The sequence below is a fragment of the Panulirus ornatus genome, chromosome 32 (assembly GCF_036320965.1).
Source record: "Panulirus ornatus isolate Po-2019 chromosome 32, ASM3632096v1, whole genome shotgun sequence".
NCBI lineage: Eukaryota > Metazoa > Arthropoda > Malacostraca > Decapoda > Palinuridae > Panulirus > Panulirus ornatus.
Genome location: NC_092255.1, coordinates 15,972,274 through 15,990,875, shown reverse-complemented (window position 1 = coordinate 15,990,875; position 18,602 = coordinate 15,972,274). Strand labels below are relative to the sequence as shown.

Sequence of the window (18,602 nt, the reverse complement as noted above, 5' to 3'; positions counted from 1 at the left end):
AGTTCCCAGGGAAGGTCAGTCTGCGGCAGGGGTGTGTGATGTCTCCATGGTAGTTCAATTTGTTTATGGATGGGGTGGTTTGGGAGGTAAATGCAAGAGTACATTGTAGAGTATTGGTTGTTTACACTTGTATATTTGGGAGTTTCAGGGAAACCATATATATATATATATATATATATATATATATATATATATATATATATATATATATATATATATATATATATATATGGAGCGGGGGGCTGGAAATCCTCCCCTCTCTTTTTTTTTTTTTTTTTTTTTTTTTTTTTTTTAATCTTCCAAAAGAAGGAACAGAGGGGGCCAGGTGAGGATATTCCAAAAAAGGCCCAGTCCTCTGTTCTTAACGCTACCTCGCTAATGCGGGAAATGGCGAATAGTTTAAAAGAAGAAAAAAGATATATATATATATATATATATATATATATATATATATATATATATATATATATATATATATGAAGCAGTGAAAAGTTTTTATCGAGGATGTAAGGCATGTGTACGTGTAGGATGAGAGGAAAGTGATTGGTTCTCAGTGAATGTAGGTTTGCGGCACGGCTGTGTGATGTCTTCATGGTTGTTTAATTTGTTTATGGATGGGGTTGTTAGGGAGGTGAATGCAAGAGTTTTGGAAAGAGGGGCAAGTATGAAGTCTGTTGTGGATGAGAGAGCTTGGGAAGTGAGTCAGTTGTTGTTCGCTGATGATACAGCGCTGGTGGCTGATTCATGTGAGAAACTGCAGAAGCTGGTGACTGAGTTTGGTAAAGTGTGTGAAAGAAGAAAGTTAAGAGTAAATGTGAATAAGAGCAAGGTTATTAGGTACAGTAGGGTTGAGGGTCAAGTCAATTGGGAGGTAAGTTTGAATGGAGAAAAACTGGAGGAAGTAAAGTGTTTTAGATATATGGGAGTGGATCTAGAAGCGAATGGAACCATGGAAGCAGAAGTGGATCATAGGGTGGGGGAGGGGCGAAAATCCTGGGAGCCTTGAAAAATGTGTGGAAGTCGAGAACATTATCTCGGAAAACAAAAATGGGTATGTTTGAAGGAATAGTGGTTCTAACAATGTTGAATGGTTGCGAGGCATGGGCTATGGATAGAGTTGTGCGCAGGAGGGTGGATGTGCTGGAAATGAGATGTTTGAGGACAATGTGTAGTGTGAGGTGGTTTGATCGAGTAAGTAACGTAAGGGTAAGAGAGATGTGTGGAAATAAAAAAAGCGTGGTTGAGAGAGCAGAAGACGGTGTTTTGAAATGGTTTGGGCACATGGAGAGAATGAGTGAGGAAAGATTGACCAAGAGGATATATGTGTCGGAGGTGGAGGGAATGAGGAGAAGAGGGAGACCAAATTGGAGGTGGAAAGATGGAGTGAAAAAGATTTTGTGTGATCGGGGCCTGAGCATGCAGGAGGGTGAAAGGAGGGCAAGGAATAGAGTGAATTGGATCGATGTGGTATACCGGGATTGACGTGCTGTCAGTGGATTGAATCAGGGCATGTGAAGCGTCTGGGGTAAACCATGGAAAGCTGTGTAGGTATGTATATTTGCGTGTGTTGACGTGTATGTATATACATGTGTATGGGGGTGGGTTGGGCCATTTCTTTCGTCTGTTTCCTTGCGCTACCTCGCAAACGCGGGAGACAGCGGCAAAAAAAAAAAAAAATATATATATATATATATATATATATATATAACCCGGCCTCGTGCATCAAAACCACTAACACACTCATTCAGCTGCTCCCAAAACACTTGCCTCTCTTGATCTTTCTTCTCATGCCCAGGTGCATATGCACCAATAATCACCCACCTCTCTCCATCAACTTTCAGTTTTACCCATATTAATCGAGAATTTACTTTCTTACACTCTATCACATACTCCCACAACTCCTGTTTCAGGAGTATTGCTACTCCTTCCCTTGCTCTTGTCCTCTCACTAACCCCTGACTTTACTCCCCAGACATTCCCAAACCACTCTTCCCCTTTACCCTTGATGGGTGATTTGAATGCAAAGGTGAGTAATGTGGCAGTTGAGGGAATAATTGGTATACATGGGGTGTTCACTGTTGTAAATGGAAATGGTGAAGAGCTTGTAGATTTATGTGCTGAAAAAGGACTGACGATTGGGAATACCTGGTTTAAAAAGCGAGATATACATAAGTATACTTATGTAAGTAGGAGAGATGGCCAGAGAGCGTTATTGGATTACGTGTTAATTGATAGGCGTGCGAAAGAGAGACTTTTGGATGTTAATGTGCTGAGAGGTGCAACTGGAGGGATGTCTGATCATTATCTTGTGGAGGCTAAGGTGAAAATTTGTATGGGTTTTCAGAAAAGAAGAGTGAATGTTGGGGTGAAGAGGGTGGCGAGAGTAAGTGAGCTTGAGAAGGAGACCTGTGTGAGGAAGTACCAGGAGAGACTGAGTACAGAATGGAAAAAGGTGAGAACAATGGAAGCAAGGGGAGTGGGGGAGGAATGGGATGTATTTAGGGAATCAGTGATGGATAGCGCAAAAGATGCTTGTGGCATGAGAAGAGTGGGAGGTGGGTTGATTAGAAAGGGTAGTGAGTGGTGGGATGAAGAAGTAAGAGTATTAGTGAAAGAGAAGAGAGAGGCATTTGGACGATTTTTGCAGGGAAAAAATGCAATTGAGTGGGAGATGTATAAAAGAAAGAGACAGGAGGTCAAGAGAAAGGTGCAAGAGGTGAAAAAAAGGGCAAATGAGAGTTGGGGTGAGAGAGTATCATTAAATTTTAGGGAGAATAAAAAGATGTTCTGGAAGGAGGTAAATAAAGTGCGTAAGAAAAGGGAGCAAATGGGAACTTCAGTGAAGGGCGCAAATGGGGAGGTGATAACAAATAGTGGTGATGTGAGAAGGAGATGGAGTGAGTATTTTGAAGGTTTGTTGAATGTGTTTGATGATAGAGTGGCAGATATAGGGTGTTTTGGTCGAGGTGGTGTGCAAAGTGAGAGGGTTAGGGAAAATGATTTGGTAAACAGAGAAGAGGTAGTGAAAGCTTTGCGGAAGATGAAAGCCGGCAAGGCAGCAGGTTTGGATGGTATTGCAGTGGAATTTATTAAAAAAGGGGGTGACTGTATTGTTGACTGGTTGGTAAGGTTATTTAATGTATGTATGACTCACGGTGAGGTGCCTGAGGATTGGCGGAATGCGTGCATAGTGCCATTGTACAAAGGCAAAGGGGATAAGAGTGAGTGCTCAAATTACAGAGGTATAAGTTTGTTGAGTATTCCTGGTAAATTATATGGGAGGGTATTGATTGAGAGGGTGAAGGCATGTACAGAGCATCAGATTGGGGAAGAGCAGTGTGGTTTCAGAAGTGGTAGAGGATGTGTGGATCAGGTGTTTGCTTTGAAGAATGTATGTGAGAAATACTTAGAAAAGCAAATGGATTTGTATGTAGCATTTATGGATCTGGAGAAGGCATATGATAGAGTTGATAGAGATGCTCTGTGGAAGGTATTAAGAATATATGGTGTGGGAGGAAAGTTGTTAGAAGCAGTGAAAAGTTTTTATCGAGGATGTAAGGCATGTGTACGTGTAGGAAGAGAGGAAAGTGATTGGTTCTCAGTGAATGTAGGTTTGCGGCAGGGGTGTGTGATGTCTCAATGGTTGTTTAATTTGTTTATGGATGGGGTTGTTAGGGAGGTAAATGCAAGAGTTTTGGAAAGAGGGGCAAGTATGAAGTTTGTTGGGGATGAGAGAGCTTGGGAAGTGAGTCAGTTGTTGTTCGCTGATGATACAGCGCTGGTGGCTGATTCATGTGAGAAACTGCAGAAGCTGGTGACTGAGTTTGGTAAAGTGTGTGGAAGAAGAAAGTTAAGAGTAAATGTGAATAAGAGCAAGGTTATTAGGTACAGTAGGGTTGAGGGTCAAGTCAATTGGGAGGTGAGTTTGAATGGAGAAAAACTGGAGGAAGTGAAGTGTTTTAGATATCTGGGAGTGGATCTGGCAGCGGATGGAACCATGGAAGCGGAAGTGGATCATAGGGTGGGGGAGGGGGCGAAAATTCTGGGGGCCTTGAAGAATGTGTGGAAGTCGAGAACATTATCCCGGAAAGCAAAAATGGGTATGTTTGAAGGAATAGTGGTTCCAACAATGTTGTATGGTTGCGAGGCGTGGGCTATGGATAGAGTTGTGCGCAGGAGGATGGATGTGCTGGAAATGAGATGTTTGAGGACAATGTGTGGTGTGAGGTGGTTTGATCGAGTGAGTAACGTAAGGCTAAGAGAGATGTGTGGAAATAAAAAGAGCGTGGTTGAGAGAGCAGAAGAGGGTGTTTTGAAGTGGTTTGGGCACATGGAGAGAATGAGTGAGGAAAGGTTGACCAAGAGGATATATGTGTCGGAGGTGGAGGGAACGAGGAGAAGAGGGAGACCAAATTGGAGGTGGAAAGATGGAGTGAAAAAGATTTTGTGTGATCGGGGCCTGAACATGCAGGAGGGTGAAAGGAGGGCAAGGAATAGAGTGAATTGGAGCGATGTGGTATACCGGGGTTGACGTGCTGTCAGTGGATTGAATCAAGGCATGTGAAGCGTCTGGGGTAAACCATGGAAAGCTGTGTAGGTACGTATATTTGCGTGTGTGGACGTATGTATATACATGTGTATGGGGGGGGTTGGGCCATTTCTTTCGTCTGTTTCCTTGTGCTACCTCGCAAACGCGGGAGACAGCGACAAAGTATGAAAAAAAAAAAAAAAATATATATATATATATATATATATATATATATATATGTATATATACAAAGGCAAAGGGGATAAGAGTGAGTGCTCAAATTACAGAGGTATAAGTTTGTTGAGTATTCCTGGTAAATTATATGGGAGGGTATTGATTGAGAGGGTGAAGGCATGTACAGAGCATCAGATTGGGGAAGAGCAGTGTGGTTTCAGAAGTGGTAGAGGATGTGTGGATCAGGTGTTTGCTTTGAAGAATGTATGTGAGAAATACTTAGAAAAGCAAATGGATTTGTATGTAGCATTTATGGATCTGGAGGAGGCATATGATAGAGTTGATAGAGATGCTCTGTGGAAGGTATTAAGAATATATGGTGTGGGAGGCAAGTTGTTAGAAGCAGTGAAAAGGTTTTATCAAGGATGTAAGGCATGTGTATGTGTAGGAAGAGAGGAAAGTGATTGGTTCTCAGTGAATGTAGGTTTGCGGCAGGGGTGTGTGATGTCTCCATGGTTGTTTAATTTGTTTATGGATGGGGTTGTTAGGGAGGTGAATGCAAGAGTTTTGGAAAGAGGGGCAAGTATGAAGTCTGTTGGGGATGAGAGAGCTTGGGAAGTGAGTCAGTTGTTGTTCGCTGATGATACAGCGCTGGTGGCTGATTCATGTGAGAAACTGCAGAAGCTGGTGACTGAGTTTGGTAAAGTGTGTGAAAGAAGAAAGTTAAGAGTAAATGTGAATAAGAGCAAGGTTATTAGGTACAGTAGGGTTGAGGGTCAAGTCAATTGGGAGGTGAGTTTGAATGGAGAAAAATTGGAGAAAGTGAAGTGTTTTAGATATCTGGGAGTGGATCTAGCAGCGGATGGAACCATGGAAGCGGAAGTGGATCATAGGGTGGGGAGGGGGTGAAAATTCTGGGAGCCTTGAAAAATGTGTGGAAGTCGAGAACATTATCTCGGAAAGCAAAAATGGGTATGTTTGAAGGAATAGTGGTTCCAACAATGTTGTATGGTTGCGAGGCGTGGGCTATGGATAGAGTTGTGCGCAGGAGGATGGATGTGCTGGAAATGAGATGTTTGAGGACAATGTGTGGTGTGAGGTGGTTTGATCGAGTAAGTAACGTAAGGGTAAGAGAGATGTGTGGAAATAAGAAGAGCGTGGTTGAGAGAGCAGAAGAGGGTGTTTTGAAATGGTTTGGGCACATGGAGAGAATGAGTGAGGAAAGATTGACCAAGAGGATATATGTGTCGGAGGTGGAGGGAACGAGGAGAAGAGGGAGACCAAATTGGAGGTGGAAAGATGGAGTGAAAAAGATTTTGTGTGATCGGGGCCTGAACATGCAGGAGGGTGAAAGGAGGGCAAGGAATAGAGTGAATTGGAGCGATGTGGTATACCGGGGTTGACGTACTGTCAGTGGATTGAATCAAGGCATGTGAAGCGTCTGGGGTAAACCATGGAAAGCTGTGTAGGTATGTATATTTGCGTGTGTGGACGTATGTATATACATGTGTATGGGGGTGGGTTGGGCCATTTCTTTCGTCTATTTCCTTGCGCTACCTCGCAAACGCGGGAGACAGCGACAAAGCAAAAAAAAAAAAAAAAAATATATATATATATATATATATATATATATATATATATATATATTATTTTGCTTTGTCGCTGTCTCCCGCGCCTGCGAGGTAGCGCAAGGAAACAGACGAAAGAAAATGGCCCAACCCACCCCAACACACATGCACACACACGCAAACATACACACCCACACATCCCAACGTACACACATATATACACACACAGACACACACATATACACACACGCACACAATTCACACTGTCTGCCCCTACTCACCCCCATCGCCACCCCGCCACACATGGAATAACATCCCCCTCCCCCCTCATGTGCACGAGGCAGCGCCAGGAAAAGACAACAAAGGCCCCATTCATTCACACTCAGTCTCTAGCTGTCATCTAATAATGAACTAAAACCACAGCTCCCTTTCCACATCCAGGCCCCACAGAACTTTCCATGGTTTATCCCAGACACTTCACATGCCCTGGTTCAATCCATTGACAGCACGACGACCCCAGTATACCACATCATTCCAATTCACTCTATTCCTTGCATGCCTTTCACCCTCCTGCATGTTCAGGCCCCGATCACTCAAAATCTATTTCACTCCATCTTTCCACCTCCAATTTGGTCTCCCACTTCTCGTTCCCTCCACCTCTGACATATACGTCCTCTTTGTCAATCTTTCCTCACTCATTCTATCCATGTGACCAAACTATTTCAATACACCCTCTTATGCTCTCTCAACCACACTCTTTTTATTACCACACATCTCTCTTACCCTATTACTACTTACTCGATCAAACCACCTCACACCACATATTGTCCTCAAACATCTCATTTCCAGCACACCCACCCTCTTCCGAACACCTCTATCTATAGCCCACGCCTCGGAACCATATATCATTGTTGAAACCACCATTCCTTCAAACATACCAATTTTTGCTTTCCGAGATAATGTTCTCGACTTCCACACATTCTTCAACGCTTCCAGAGCTTTCGCCCTCTCCCCTACCCTACAATTCACTTCCACTTCTATGGTTCCATCCGCTGCCAAATCCACTCCCAGGTATCTAAAACACTTCACTTCCTCCAGTTTTTCTCCATTCAAACTTACCTCCCAATTGACTTGTCCCTCAACCCTACTGTACCTAATAACCTTGCTCTTATTCACATTTACTCTTAACTTTCTTCTTTCACACACTCTATCAAACTCAGTCACCAGCTTCTGCAGTTTCTCACCTGAATCGGCCACCAGCGCTGTATCATCAGCAAACAACAACTGACTCACTTCCCAAGCTCTCTCATCCACAACAGACTGCATACTTGCCCCTCTTTCCAAAACTGTTGCATTCACCTCCCTAACAACCCGATCCATAAACAAATTAAACAACCATAGAGACATAACACACCCCTGCCACAAACTAACAGTCACTGAGAACCAATCACTTTCCTCTCTTCCTACACGTACACAAGCCTGACATTCTTGATAAAAACTTTTCACTGCTTCTAACAACTTACCTCCCACAACATATATTCTTAATACCTTCCACAGACCATCTCTATCAACTCTATCATTACCTCTATCATAACCTTATCAACCAGTCAGCAATACAGTCACCCCCTTTTATTTAATATATGTATGACTCATGGTGAGGTGCCTGAGGATTGGCAGAATGCTTGCATATGCCATCATAAAAAGGCAAAGGAGATAAGTGTGAGTGCTCAAATTACAGAGGTATAAGTTTGTTGAGTATTCCTGGGAAACTATATGGGAGGGTATTGATTGAGAGGGTGAAGGCATGTACAGAGCATCAGATTGGGGAAAAGCAGTGTGGTTTCTGAAGTGGTAGAGGATGAGTGGATCAGGTGTTTGCTTTGAAGAATGTATGTGAGAAATACTTAGAAAAGCAAATGGATTTGTATGTAGCATTTATGGATATGGAGAAGGCATATGATAGAGTTGATAGAACTGCTCTGTGGAAGGTATATATATATATATATATATATATATATATATATATATATATATATATATATATATATATATATATATAGAGTTGTGCGCAGGAGGGTGGATGTGCTGGAAATGAGATGTTTGAGGACAATGTGTGGTGTGTGGTGGTTTGATCGAGTAAGTAATGTAAGGGTAATAGAGATGTGTGGAAATAAAAAGAGCGTGGTTGAGAGAGCAGAAGAGGGTGTTTTGAAATGGTTTGGTCACATGGAGAGAATGAGTGAGGAAAGATTGACCAAGAGGATATATGTGTCGGAGGTGGAGGGAACGGGGAGAAGTGGGAGACCAAATTGGAGGTGAAAAGATGGAGTGAAAAAGATTTTGTGTGATCGGGGCCTGAACATGCAGGAGGGTGAAAGGAGGGCAAGGAATAGAGTGAATTGGATCGATGTGGTATACCGGGGTTGACGTGCTTTCAGTGGATTGAATCAGGGCATGTGAAGCGTCTGGGGTAAACCATGGAAAGTTGTGTGGGGCCTGGATGTGGAAAGGGAGCTGTGGTTTAGGGCATTATTGCATGACAGCTAGAGACTGAGTGTGACCAAATGGGGCCTTTGTTGTCTTTTCCTAGTGCTACCTCGCACACATGAGGGGGGAGGGGGATGGTACTCCATGTGTGACGAGGTGGCGATGGGAATGAATAAAGGCAGACAGTGTGAATTGTGTGCATGGGTATACATGTATGTGTCTGTGTGTGTATATATATGTGTACATTGAGATGTATAGGTATGTATATTTGCGTGTGTGGACATGTATGTATATACATTGTGTATGGGGGTGGGTTGGACCATTTCTTTCGTCTGTTTCCTTGCGCTACCTCACAAACGCTGGAGACAGCAACAAAGCAAAATATATAAATAAATAAATAAATAAACCCTTACGTAAGGGTAAGAGAGATGTGTGGAAATAAAAAGAGCGTGGTTGAGAGAGCAGAAGAGGGTGTTTTGAAATGGTCTGGTCACATGGAGAGAATGAGTGAGGAAAGATTGACCAAGAGGATATATGTGTCAGAGGTGGAGGGAACGAGGAGAAGTGGGAGACCAAATTGGAGGTGGAAAGATGGAGTGAAAAAGATTTTGTGTGATCGGGGCCTGAACATGCAGGAGGGTGAAAGGAGGGCAAGGAATAGAGTGAATTGGATCGATGTGGTGTACCGGGGTTGACGTGCTGTCAGTGGATTTGAATCGGCATGTGAAGCGTCTGGGGAAACCATGGAAAGCTGTGTAGGTATGTATATTTGCGTGTGTGGACGTATATATATACATGTGTATGGGGAGGGGTTGGGCCATTTCTTTCGTCTGTTTCCTTGCGCTACCTCGCAAACGCGGGAGACAGCGACAAAGCAAAAAAATAAAAAATAAAAAAAATAAATAAATAAATAAAATATTTATTTTTATTTTGCTTTGTCGCTGTCTACCGCGATATATATATATATATATATATATGTCTTTCTTTCATACTATTCGCCATTTCCCGCATTAGCAAGGTAGCATTAAGAACAAAGGGCTAGGCCTTTAAGGGAATATCCTCATCCAGCCCCCTTCTCTGTTCCTCTTTTTGGAAAAAAAAGAAAAGAGAGAGAGAGAGAGAGGAGGATTTCCAGCCCACCCCTCCCATCCAAGGGAGCAAATGGGAACTTCAGTGAAGGGGGCTAATGGGGAGGTGATAACAAGTAGTGGTGATGTGAGAAGGAGATGGAGTGAGTATTTTGAAGGTCTGCTGAATGTGTTTGATGATAGAGTGGCAGATATAGGATACTTTGGTCGAGGTGGTGTGCAAAGTGAGAGGGTTAGGGAAAATCATTTGGTAAACAGAGAAGAGGTAGTAAAAGCTTTGCGGAAGATGAAAGCTGGCAAGGCAGCGGGTGTGGATGGTATTGCAGTGGAATTTATTAAAAAAGGGGGTGACTGTATTGTTGACTGGTTGGTAAGGTTATCTAATGTATGTATGATTCATGGTGAGGTGCCTGAGGATTGGCGGAATGCTTGCATAGTGCCATTGTACAAAGGCAAAGGGGATAAGAGTGAGTGCTCAAATTACAGAGGTATAAGTTTATTGAGTATTCCTTGTAAATTATATGGGAGGGTATTGATTGAGAGGGTGAAGGCATGTACAGAGCATCAGATTGGGGAAGAGCAGTGTGGTTTCAGAAGTGGTAGAGGATGTGTGGATCAGGCGTTTGCTTTGAAGAATGTATGTGAGAAATACTTAGAAAAACAAATGGATTTGTATGTAGCATTTATGGATCTGGAGAAGGCATATGATAGAGTTGATAGAGATGCTCTGTGGAAGGTATTAAGAATACATGGTGTGGGAAGTAAGTTGTTAGAAGCAGGGAAAAGTTTTTATCGAGGATGTAAGGCATGTGTACGTGTAGGAAGAGAGGAAAGTGATTGGTTCCCAGTGAATGTAGGTTTGCGACAGGGGTGTGTGATGTCTCCATGGTTGTTTAATTTGTTTATGGATGGGGTTGTTAGGGAGGTGAATGCAAGAGTTTTGGAAAGAGGGGCAAGTATGCAATCTGTTGTGGATGAGAGAGTTTGGAAAGTGAGTCAGTTATTGCTCGCTGATGATACAGCGCTGGTGGCTGATTCATGTGAGAAACTGCAGAAGCCGGTGACTGAGTTTGGTAAGGTGTGTGAAAGAAGAAAGTTGAGAGTAAATGTAAATAAGAGCAAGGTAATTAGGTACAGTAGCGTTGAGGGTCAAGTCAACTGGGAGGTAAGTTTGAATGGAGAAAAACTGGAGGAAGTGAAGTGGTTTAGATATCTGTGAGTGGATCTGGCAGCGGATGGAACCATGGAAGCGGAAGTGAATCATAGGGTGGGGGAGGGGGCAAAAGTTCTGGGAGCCTTGAAAAATCTGTGGAAGTCGAGAACATTACCTCAGAGAGCAAAAATGGATATGTTTGAAGGAATCGAGGTTGCAACAATGTTGTTTGGTTGCAAGGCATGGGCTATGGATAGAGCTGTGTGCAGGAGGGTGGATGTGCTGGAAATGAGATGTTTGAGGACAATATGTGGTGTGAGGTGGTTTGATCGAGTAAGTAATAATAGGGTAAGTGAGATGTGTGGTAATAAAAAGAGTGTGGTTGAGAGAGCAGAACAGGGTGTTTTGAAATGGTTTGGTCACATGGAGAGAATGAGTGAGGAAAGATTGACCAAGGGGATATATGTGTCAGAGGTGGAGGGAATGAGGAGAAGTGGGAGACCAAATTGGAGGTGGAAAGATGGAGTGAAAAAGATTTTGAGTGATCGGGGCCTGAACATGCAGGAGGGTGAAAGGCATGCAAGGAATAGAGTGAATTGGAACGATGTGGTATACCGGGCTCGACGTGCTGTCAATGGATTGAATCAGGGCATGTGAAGCGTCTGGGGTAAACCATAGAAAGTTTTGTTGGGCCTGGATGTGGAAAGGGAGCTGTGGTTTTGGTGCATTATTACATGACTCCTAGAGACTGAGTGTGAACAAATGGGGCCTTTGTTGTCGTTTCCTAGCCTACCTTGCACACATGAGGGGGGAGGGGGTTGTTATTCCATGTGTGGCGAGGTGGCGATGGGAATGAATAAAGGCAGACAGTATGAATTATGTACATGTGTATATATGTATATGTCTGTGTGTGTATATATATGTATACATTGAGATGTATAGGTATGTATATTTGCGTGTGTGGACGTGTGCGTATATACATGTGTATGTGGGTGAGTTGGGCCATTCTTTTGTCTGTTTCCTTGTGCTACCTCGCTAACGCGGGAGACAGCGAGAAAGCAAAATAAATAAAAATAAATATATAAGGAAGAAAGGGATTAACCATCCTTACTGACTTCAGAATGTCCTGATGCTTATTTAACAATTAGTTGAGTCTAGAGTTGAAGGTCTTTACTATATTATTAAGGAGATTGGATGTCATCTTTCATATGTTTCACCATCATTTGAAAGAACCTTAAGTTTACATCTATAGTCCATGATATTCAGAATCATGAAATGACTAGGGTTATCTGATTTTATGGTATGAATATCTTTATTTTTCTTGAGAGTTTCAATGGCTCTCTGGAATCTATGTGGCATGTCATGACACTTGGAAATGTTATCACTGCTCAAGGCACTTATAACTGAACCGGATGCAAAATAAAATTCCAGTTTGGTGTTATTAGTGGATTTAACAATAGATACTAAATGTTTCTTGCTAAAAGGATCAGTGGATTTGAAAGAAAAAGTGTCCAAATCCCAGAGAAAGTTTTTTGTCCTGAGTTAAGGAATAGGACAAAAGGTTAATGCTGTTCTTATCTGAGTTTAATGCTTTTGCCCATAAACTGTTGTAAGGTAAAACAGTAACTAAGAGCTGCTATTGGCACCATCATTCAGTATGCAGGAATGACCACACATATATGATCCCTAAACACAGTCATGAAAACAATCACCTTGTAAACCCAGTCACATTGTACCCCTCTCTTCTGATTATGCTACCTGTAACACCACTGAATCTGTCTTAACTGATAATACTAAGAACTTTAATTTGTTCCCAGGTAACTTTAAAGCACATACAATTATCAAAAAAATCATTATGAAAGAATTATCAAGAAACGATAACATAAGAAAAAATAGTTGGACACACACGTTGTTACCCAGGCCACCCCCAACCCTCCTAACACATAACCCCCTTTAATTACACAACAACCCCCCTTTCCCTCTATGAATCAGGCCAGGGTGTAGTTAAGAATAACACAGTAGAGATGGAATTTTTGTGGTGATGTTGGGATCTAAAAACCTATGGGTTGTTTGCACCTGAGGAGGCGGATTCTCTCTGTGAAACATGTAGTGCTGCATGTATGGAAAAATTACATTTCAAATAAAATAATGTGAACCACTGAATTGCAATTTCACCTTCATAACTATCATCATGGACTAGTGTGATCAAAATATCAACAGTATGTACAACTACATATGTGCATAAATGTATATAAATATGTGTATGCGAGTGGATGCATCTTTCTTCATCTCTTTCCTGGTGCTACCTTGCTGACACAGGAAGCAGCAATCAAGCATGAAAAAAATCTATGTGTGTGTGCACACATTTTTAAACCATCTCTCATTCTGACTACAATACAATTGTAAATTTTGCTTTCAAACTCACTCACAGCATTGGCTTATTAGTTTTACATAATAATTCATTAGTGTCATTAATCAGAAATACAGTACAAATACATAAGTGAGATGATCTTTAAATACTCTATTCTGGAAGTAACTCTATGTCGTAAATGAACTTATGAACACTATTTTCTAACTAAAATAGAATCCACCACATTTATAGTTAATAAGGAAAATCTATTTTATGAAAAATTATCAGCCAACCTCTTGAGAGGTTGAAAGAGAAAATTTAGGTGACAGTGGTCTAATGGTGATGGAGTGGCAGGCACAGGGTAGGTGGGAGGTGAAGCAAACATACCACCACTCATTCTGGCTTCATGGATTGGTTATTATTATGTAAATGTCTTCCCTTCCTTCATTTTACATTCAGAGAAGGCAGGCACTCCTGGAGTTACCACCATCACCACTATCTGCTGCTTACTTTCTCCATCACTAAGGGCCCTCACATGCATACCTGAATTCTTTCAGTGGTTCTGATTGTGTACACATCTTCTGTTCTTTTATTTTACATTCAGTACTTGTACATTACATCCTAGTGTATCATTATTCACCAGTAATCTGACAATAAGAAATGAGCGAGGCTCTCCAACAAACTGATGAATGCTCATAACCTTTTGCACCGTATTCATACATAACATTTATACATTACATTAACAATAATCACTGTTTATGTGATCAAGGGCACTGTATAAGATTCTGCCTCTTACAGATGCCATGAGCACATGATAAAAAGGGGTCTGAAGGTGCACAAGCCCAGCGCGTAGTATACAAACAGAGCAATTAACGTTAGAAACGGAGGTCAACTTCACTGCACAAATTAATTCAGCATCTAATATCAGAACAAACACAGGAAAATATATCTAAAAATGAGGATCTGGCAACTGAGAAGGCAGAGATTTTGCTGTAATTAAATATCAGTATGCACAACTAATAACATAAGGAGGTGCATTTGTATGTCTGTGAGAGTGAGTGAGCTTGTGTGAGGAAGTACCAGGAGAGATTGAGTGCAGAATGGCAAAAAGTGATAGCAAATGTTGTAAGTGGAGTGGGATAGGAATGGGAAGTATCTAGGGAAGCAGTGATGGCTTGTACAAAAGATGCATGTGGCGTGAGAAAGGTGGGAGGTGGGCAAATTAGAAAGGGTAGTGAATGGTGGGATTAAGAAGTAAGATTGTTAGTGAAAGAGATGAGAGAGGCGTTTGGACGATTTTTGCAGGGAAGTAGTGCAAATGATTGGGAGATGTATAAAAGAAAGTGGCAGGTCAAGAGAATGGTGCAAGAGGTGAAAAAGAGGGCACATGGGAGTTGGAATTTAGGGAGAATAAAAAGATGTTTTGGAAGGAGGTAAATAAAGTGCATAAGACAAGAGAACAAATGGGAACATTGGTGAAGGGGGCAAATGGGGAGGTAATAACAAGTAATGATGAAGTGAGGAGATGGAGAGGGTGTTTTGAAAGTGAATGTGTTTGATGAGAGAGTGGCAGATATAAGGTGATTTGGTTGAGGTGGTGTGCAAAGTGAGAAGGTTAGGGAGAATGATTCAGTAAACAGAGAAGAGGTAGTGAAAGCTTTCCAGGAGATGAAAGCCAACAAGGCGGCAGATTTGGACTGTATTCCAGTGGAATTTATTAAAAAAGGGGATGACTGTGCTGTTGATTGGTTGGTAAGGATATTCAATGTATGTATGGATCATGGTGAAGTGCCTGAGGATTGGCAGCATGCATGCACAGTGCCACTGTACAAAGGCAAAGGGGATAAAGGTGAGTGTTCAAACCAAAGAGGCATAAGTCTGTTGAGCATCCCTGGAAATTATATGGGGGGATATTGATTGAAAGGGTAAATGCATGTACAAATTATCAGATTGGCGAAGAGCTGTGTGGTTTCAGAAGTGGTAGAGGATGAGTGGATCAGGTGTTTGCTTTGAAGAATGTATGCGAGAAAAACATGGATTTGTATGTAGCATTTATGGATCTGGAGAAGGTATATGATAGGGTTGATAGAGATGCTTTGTGGAAGGTTCTAAGAGTATATGGCATGGGAGGTAAGTTGCCAGAAGCAGTGAAAAGTTTTTACCAGGGATGTAAGGCATATGTACGATTAGGAGGACAGGACAGTGATTGGTTCCCAGTGAATGTTGGTTTATGGCTGAATTAAGCTATGTCTCCATGGTTGTTTAATTTGTTTATGAAGGGGATGATTAGGGAGGTGAATGCAAGAGTTTTGGAGAGTGGGGCAAGTATGCAGACTGTTGTGGATGAGAGGGCTTGGGAAGTGAGTCAGTTGTTGTTTGCTGATGGTACAGCACTGCTGGCTGATTTGGGTGAGAAAGTGCAGAAGTTGGTGACTGAGTTTGGTAAAGTGTGTGAAAGAAGAAAGTTGAGAGTAAATGTGAATAAGAGCAAGGTTATTAGGTTCAGTAGGGTTGAGGGACATGTTAACTGGGAGGTAAGTTTAAATGGAGAAAAACTGGAGTGGACTTAGCAGCGGATGGAACCATGGAAGCAGAAGTGAGTCACATGGTGGGGGAGAAGGTAAAGGTTCTGGAAGCATTAAAGAATGTGTGGAAGGCGAGAACGTTATCTCAGAGAGCAAAAATGGGTGTTTGAAGGAACAGTGGTTCCGACAATGTTATATGGTTGCAAGGCATGGGTTATTGATAGGGTTGTGCGGAGGAGGGTGGATGTGTTGGAAACGAAATGTTTGAGGACAATATGTGGTGTGAGGTGGTTTGATCGAGTGAGTAATGAAAGGGTAAGAGAGATGTGTGGTAATAAAAAGAGTGTGGCTGAAAGAGCAGAAGAGAGTGTGTTGAAAGGGTTTGGACATATGGAAAGAATGAGTGAGAAAAGATTGACAAAGAGGATATATGTGTCAGAGATGGATGGAAGAAGGAGGAGCGGGAGACCAAATTGGAGGTGGAAGGATGGAGTGAAAAAGATTTTGAACAACTGGGGCCTGAACATACAGGAGGGTGAAAGGCGTACGAGGAATAGAGTGAATTGGAACAATGTGGTATACCGGGGTTGACGTGCTATCAATGGATTGAACCAGGGCATGTGAAGTGTCTGGGGTAAACTTACCTCCCAACTGACTTGTCGCTCAACCCTACTGTACCTAATAACCTTGCTTTTATTCACATTTACTCTCAGCTTTCTTCTTTCACACACTTTACCAAACTCAGTCACCAACTTCTGCAGTTTCTCACCCGAATCAGCCACCAGCGCTGTATCATCAGCGAACAACAACTGACTCATAATGTATAAAATAAAGTTATTTACTATACTTAATTGCTGTCTTCTGCATTAGCGAGGTAGCGCAAGGAAACAGACAAGGCATGAATGAATGAATAATAATATTCATACATAGATGTTTCTAAAAAAAATCTATATCAATCGAGTTACTCTAGTACAGCTCCGCTTTTACTTATCAGTGCAGTTGGAAATAATTCCTAAATACCTTGAGGAAAAGGTAAACAGGTCAACTTGGAAATTTTTCCAGCATCTAGAAAAAAAAAAAAAAATTTCAAGATCAAAATCAAATTCCATGTACATGTCATTCCTTGTCTAGGAAGGTTCCATAAAAGAGGAAGTTACTGTAATTAATCAAACTGAAAGTGTACTAAATTCAGGAAGCCATTTGCATGTGGTTACACCACAAGTAAGAATAACCTCCAGCAAGGCTGTATCACCATCACTGGAAGAAATGGGATACTGTCTCCTTGAGGAACTTCTTTCTTCAAAGCTGCAGGAGCCCCATGAAATTGGTCCTAGGGTTGTACAATTAAGTTAATCAATCATACAAGGAATAGTATATGTTTAAACCTACCGTAAAAAGTACAAAGAACTTCTGATTGTTTTCTCCAACACAGTTGTTGACCCAAGGGCAGTGATGATCCATCTTACGGATACACCGCTGGCAAACTGAACAGTGGTGAGCTCGCTCAGGTTTTATGCTGCAGCATTTTGGACATTTAAAAATAACTTGGCCTTCACGAAGCCCCATTCGCTGAATGTTTTCCCGAGTAGCATTTCCCTTTGGAACAGCACCCTGAAGAAAAAAAATCAAACAACAAGACAGTTATATATTATCTGTAACATACGCTTTAAGGTAAGTAATACAAAGCAACAGCAACAGTTCTATCATTCTTTATCTATTCATCTCCCACACTCAAGCACACTGGTACATACAATTTGCTCACAGAACATCTCTGCATCAAGCTTCAAGGACCGATCAGTAGCACTCATAATGTTGCTCATTCAAACATGTAATGCACATTAAACAGTAACCCCCTTTACAAAAGATCATAATCATTTCACTGACCCACAGAAAATATAAGCATTGAGATAGAGAAACTAAAACTTGAATGTCTATATCTTTACTTGATGCAAATAATAACAGAGAAGTACTGCACTTCATGAAAGCTTTAATGTCTGCTATCAAAATCATCTCAAACGTATGATCATGTAGATTTTATCACGGTTTTGAAATTCCCTTTTTGGTGAAGACCTCCATATTAATATGCTTAATCTTGATTAATTCTGGCTAATTAAATGAGCAGCTCTGATGAAAACCAGGTGAATAAAGAGCAATTTATCACCCCTTATATGGTAGACTAATTTACATTTCAGAATCAGACATATCATACATTTTATTATATTCATTCATTTATTATACTTGATCACCGTTTCCTTTGCTAGCAATGTAATGTCAGGAAATCCTTCCCTCAAGCTTTTAACTTTCCAGAAGAAGGGACAAAGATGGGGACCAAGTGAGGATTTTCTTTCTAAGGCTCAGTCCTTTGTTCTTTATGTTACCTTGCTAAAGCAGGAAATGATGAATATGTATGGAGAAAACGTATAGAAGGGTTTGGATGGTATTGCACTTGAATTTATCAAGAAAAGGGATGACTGTATTGTTATGTTTGGTTAGGATATTCATGTATGTATGGATCATGGTGAGGTGCCTGAGGATTGGCAGAAAGCATCTACAGTGCCACTGCACAAAGGCAAAGGGGATAAATGCGAGTGTTCAAACTATGAGGCATACGTCTGTTGAGTATTCCTGGGAAAATATAAGGGTGGGTATTGAATGAGAGGGTGAAAGCATGTACAGAGCATGAGATTGGGGAACAGCAGTGTGGTTTCAGAAGTAGAAGAGGATGTGTGG

At 41.5% G+C, this 18,602-nt stretch overlaps 1 protein-coding gene across 2 annotated transcripts in view; it reads right to left on the bottom strand.

The window, feature by feature from the left end:
- The window catches only part of LOC139759070 (palmitoyltransferase ZDHHC3), a 306,923-nt gene that overhangs the window by 26,227 nt on the left and 262,094 nt on the right, over positions 1–18,602 (bottom strand). For both annotated transcript variants that reach the window (XM_071681007.1, XM_071681006.1), the window contains one exon: positions 17,262–17,483. In XM_071681007.1, the coding sequence (XP_071537108.1) occupies positions 17,262–17,483 (222 nt within the window). The remainder of the gene's footprint in view (positions 1–17,261; positions 17,484–18,602) is intronic.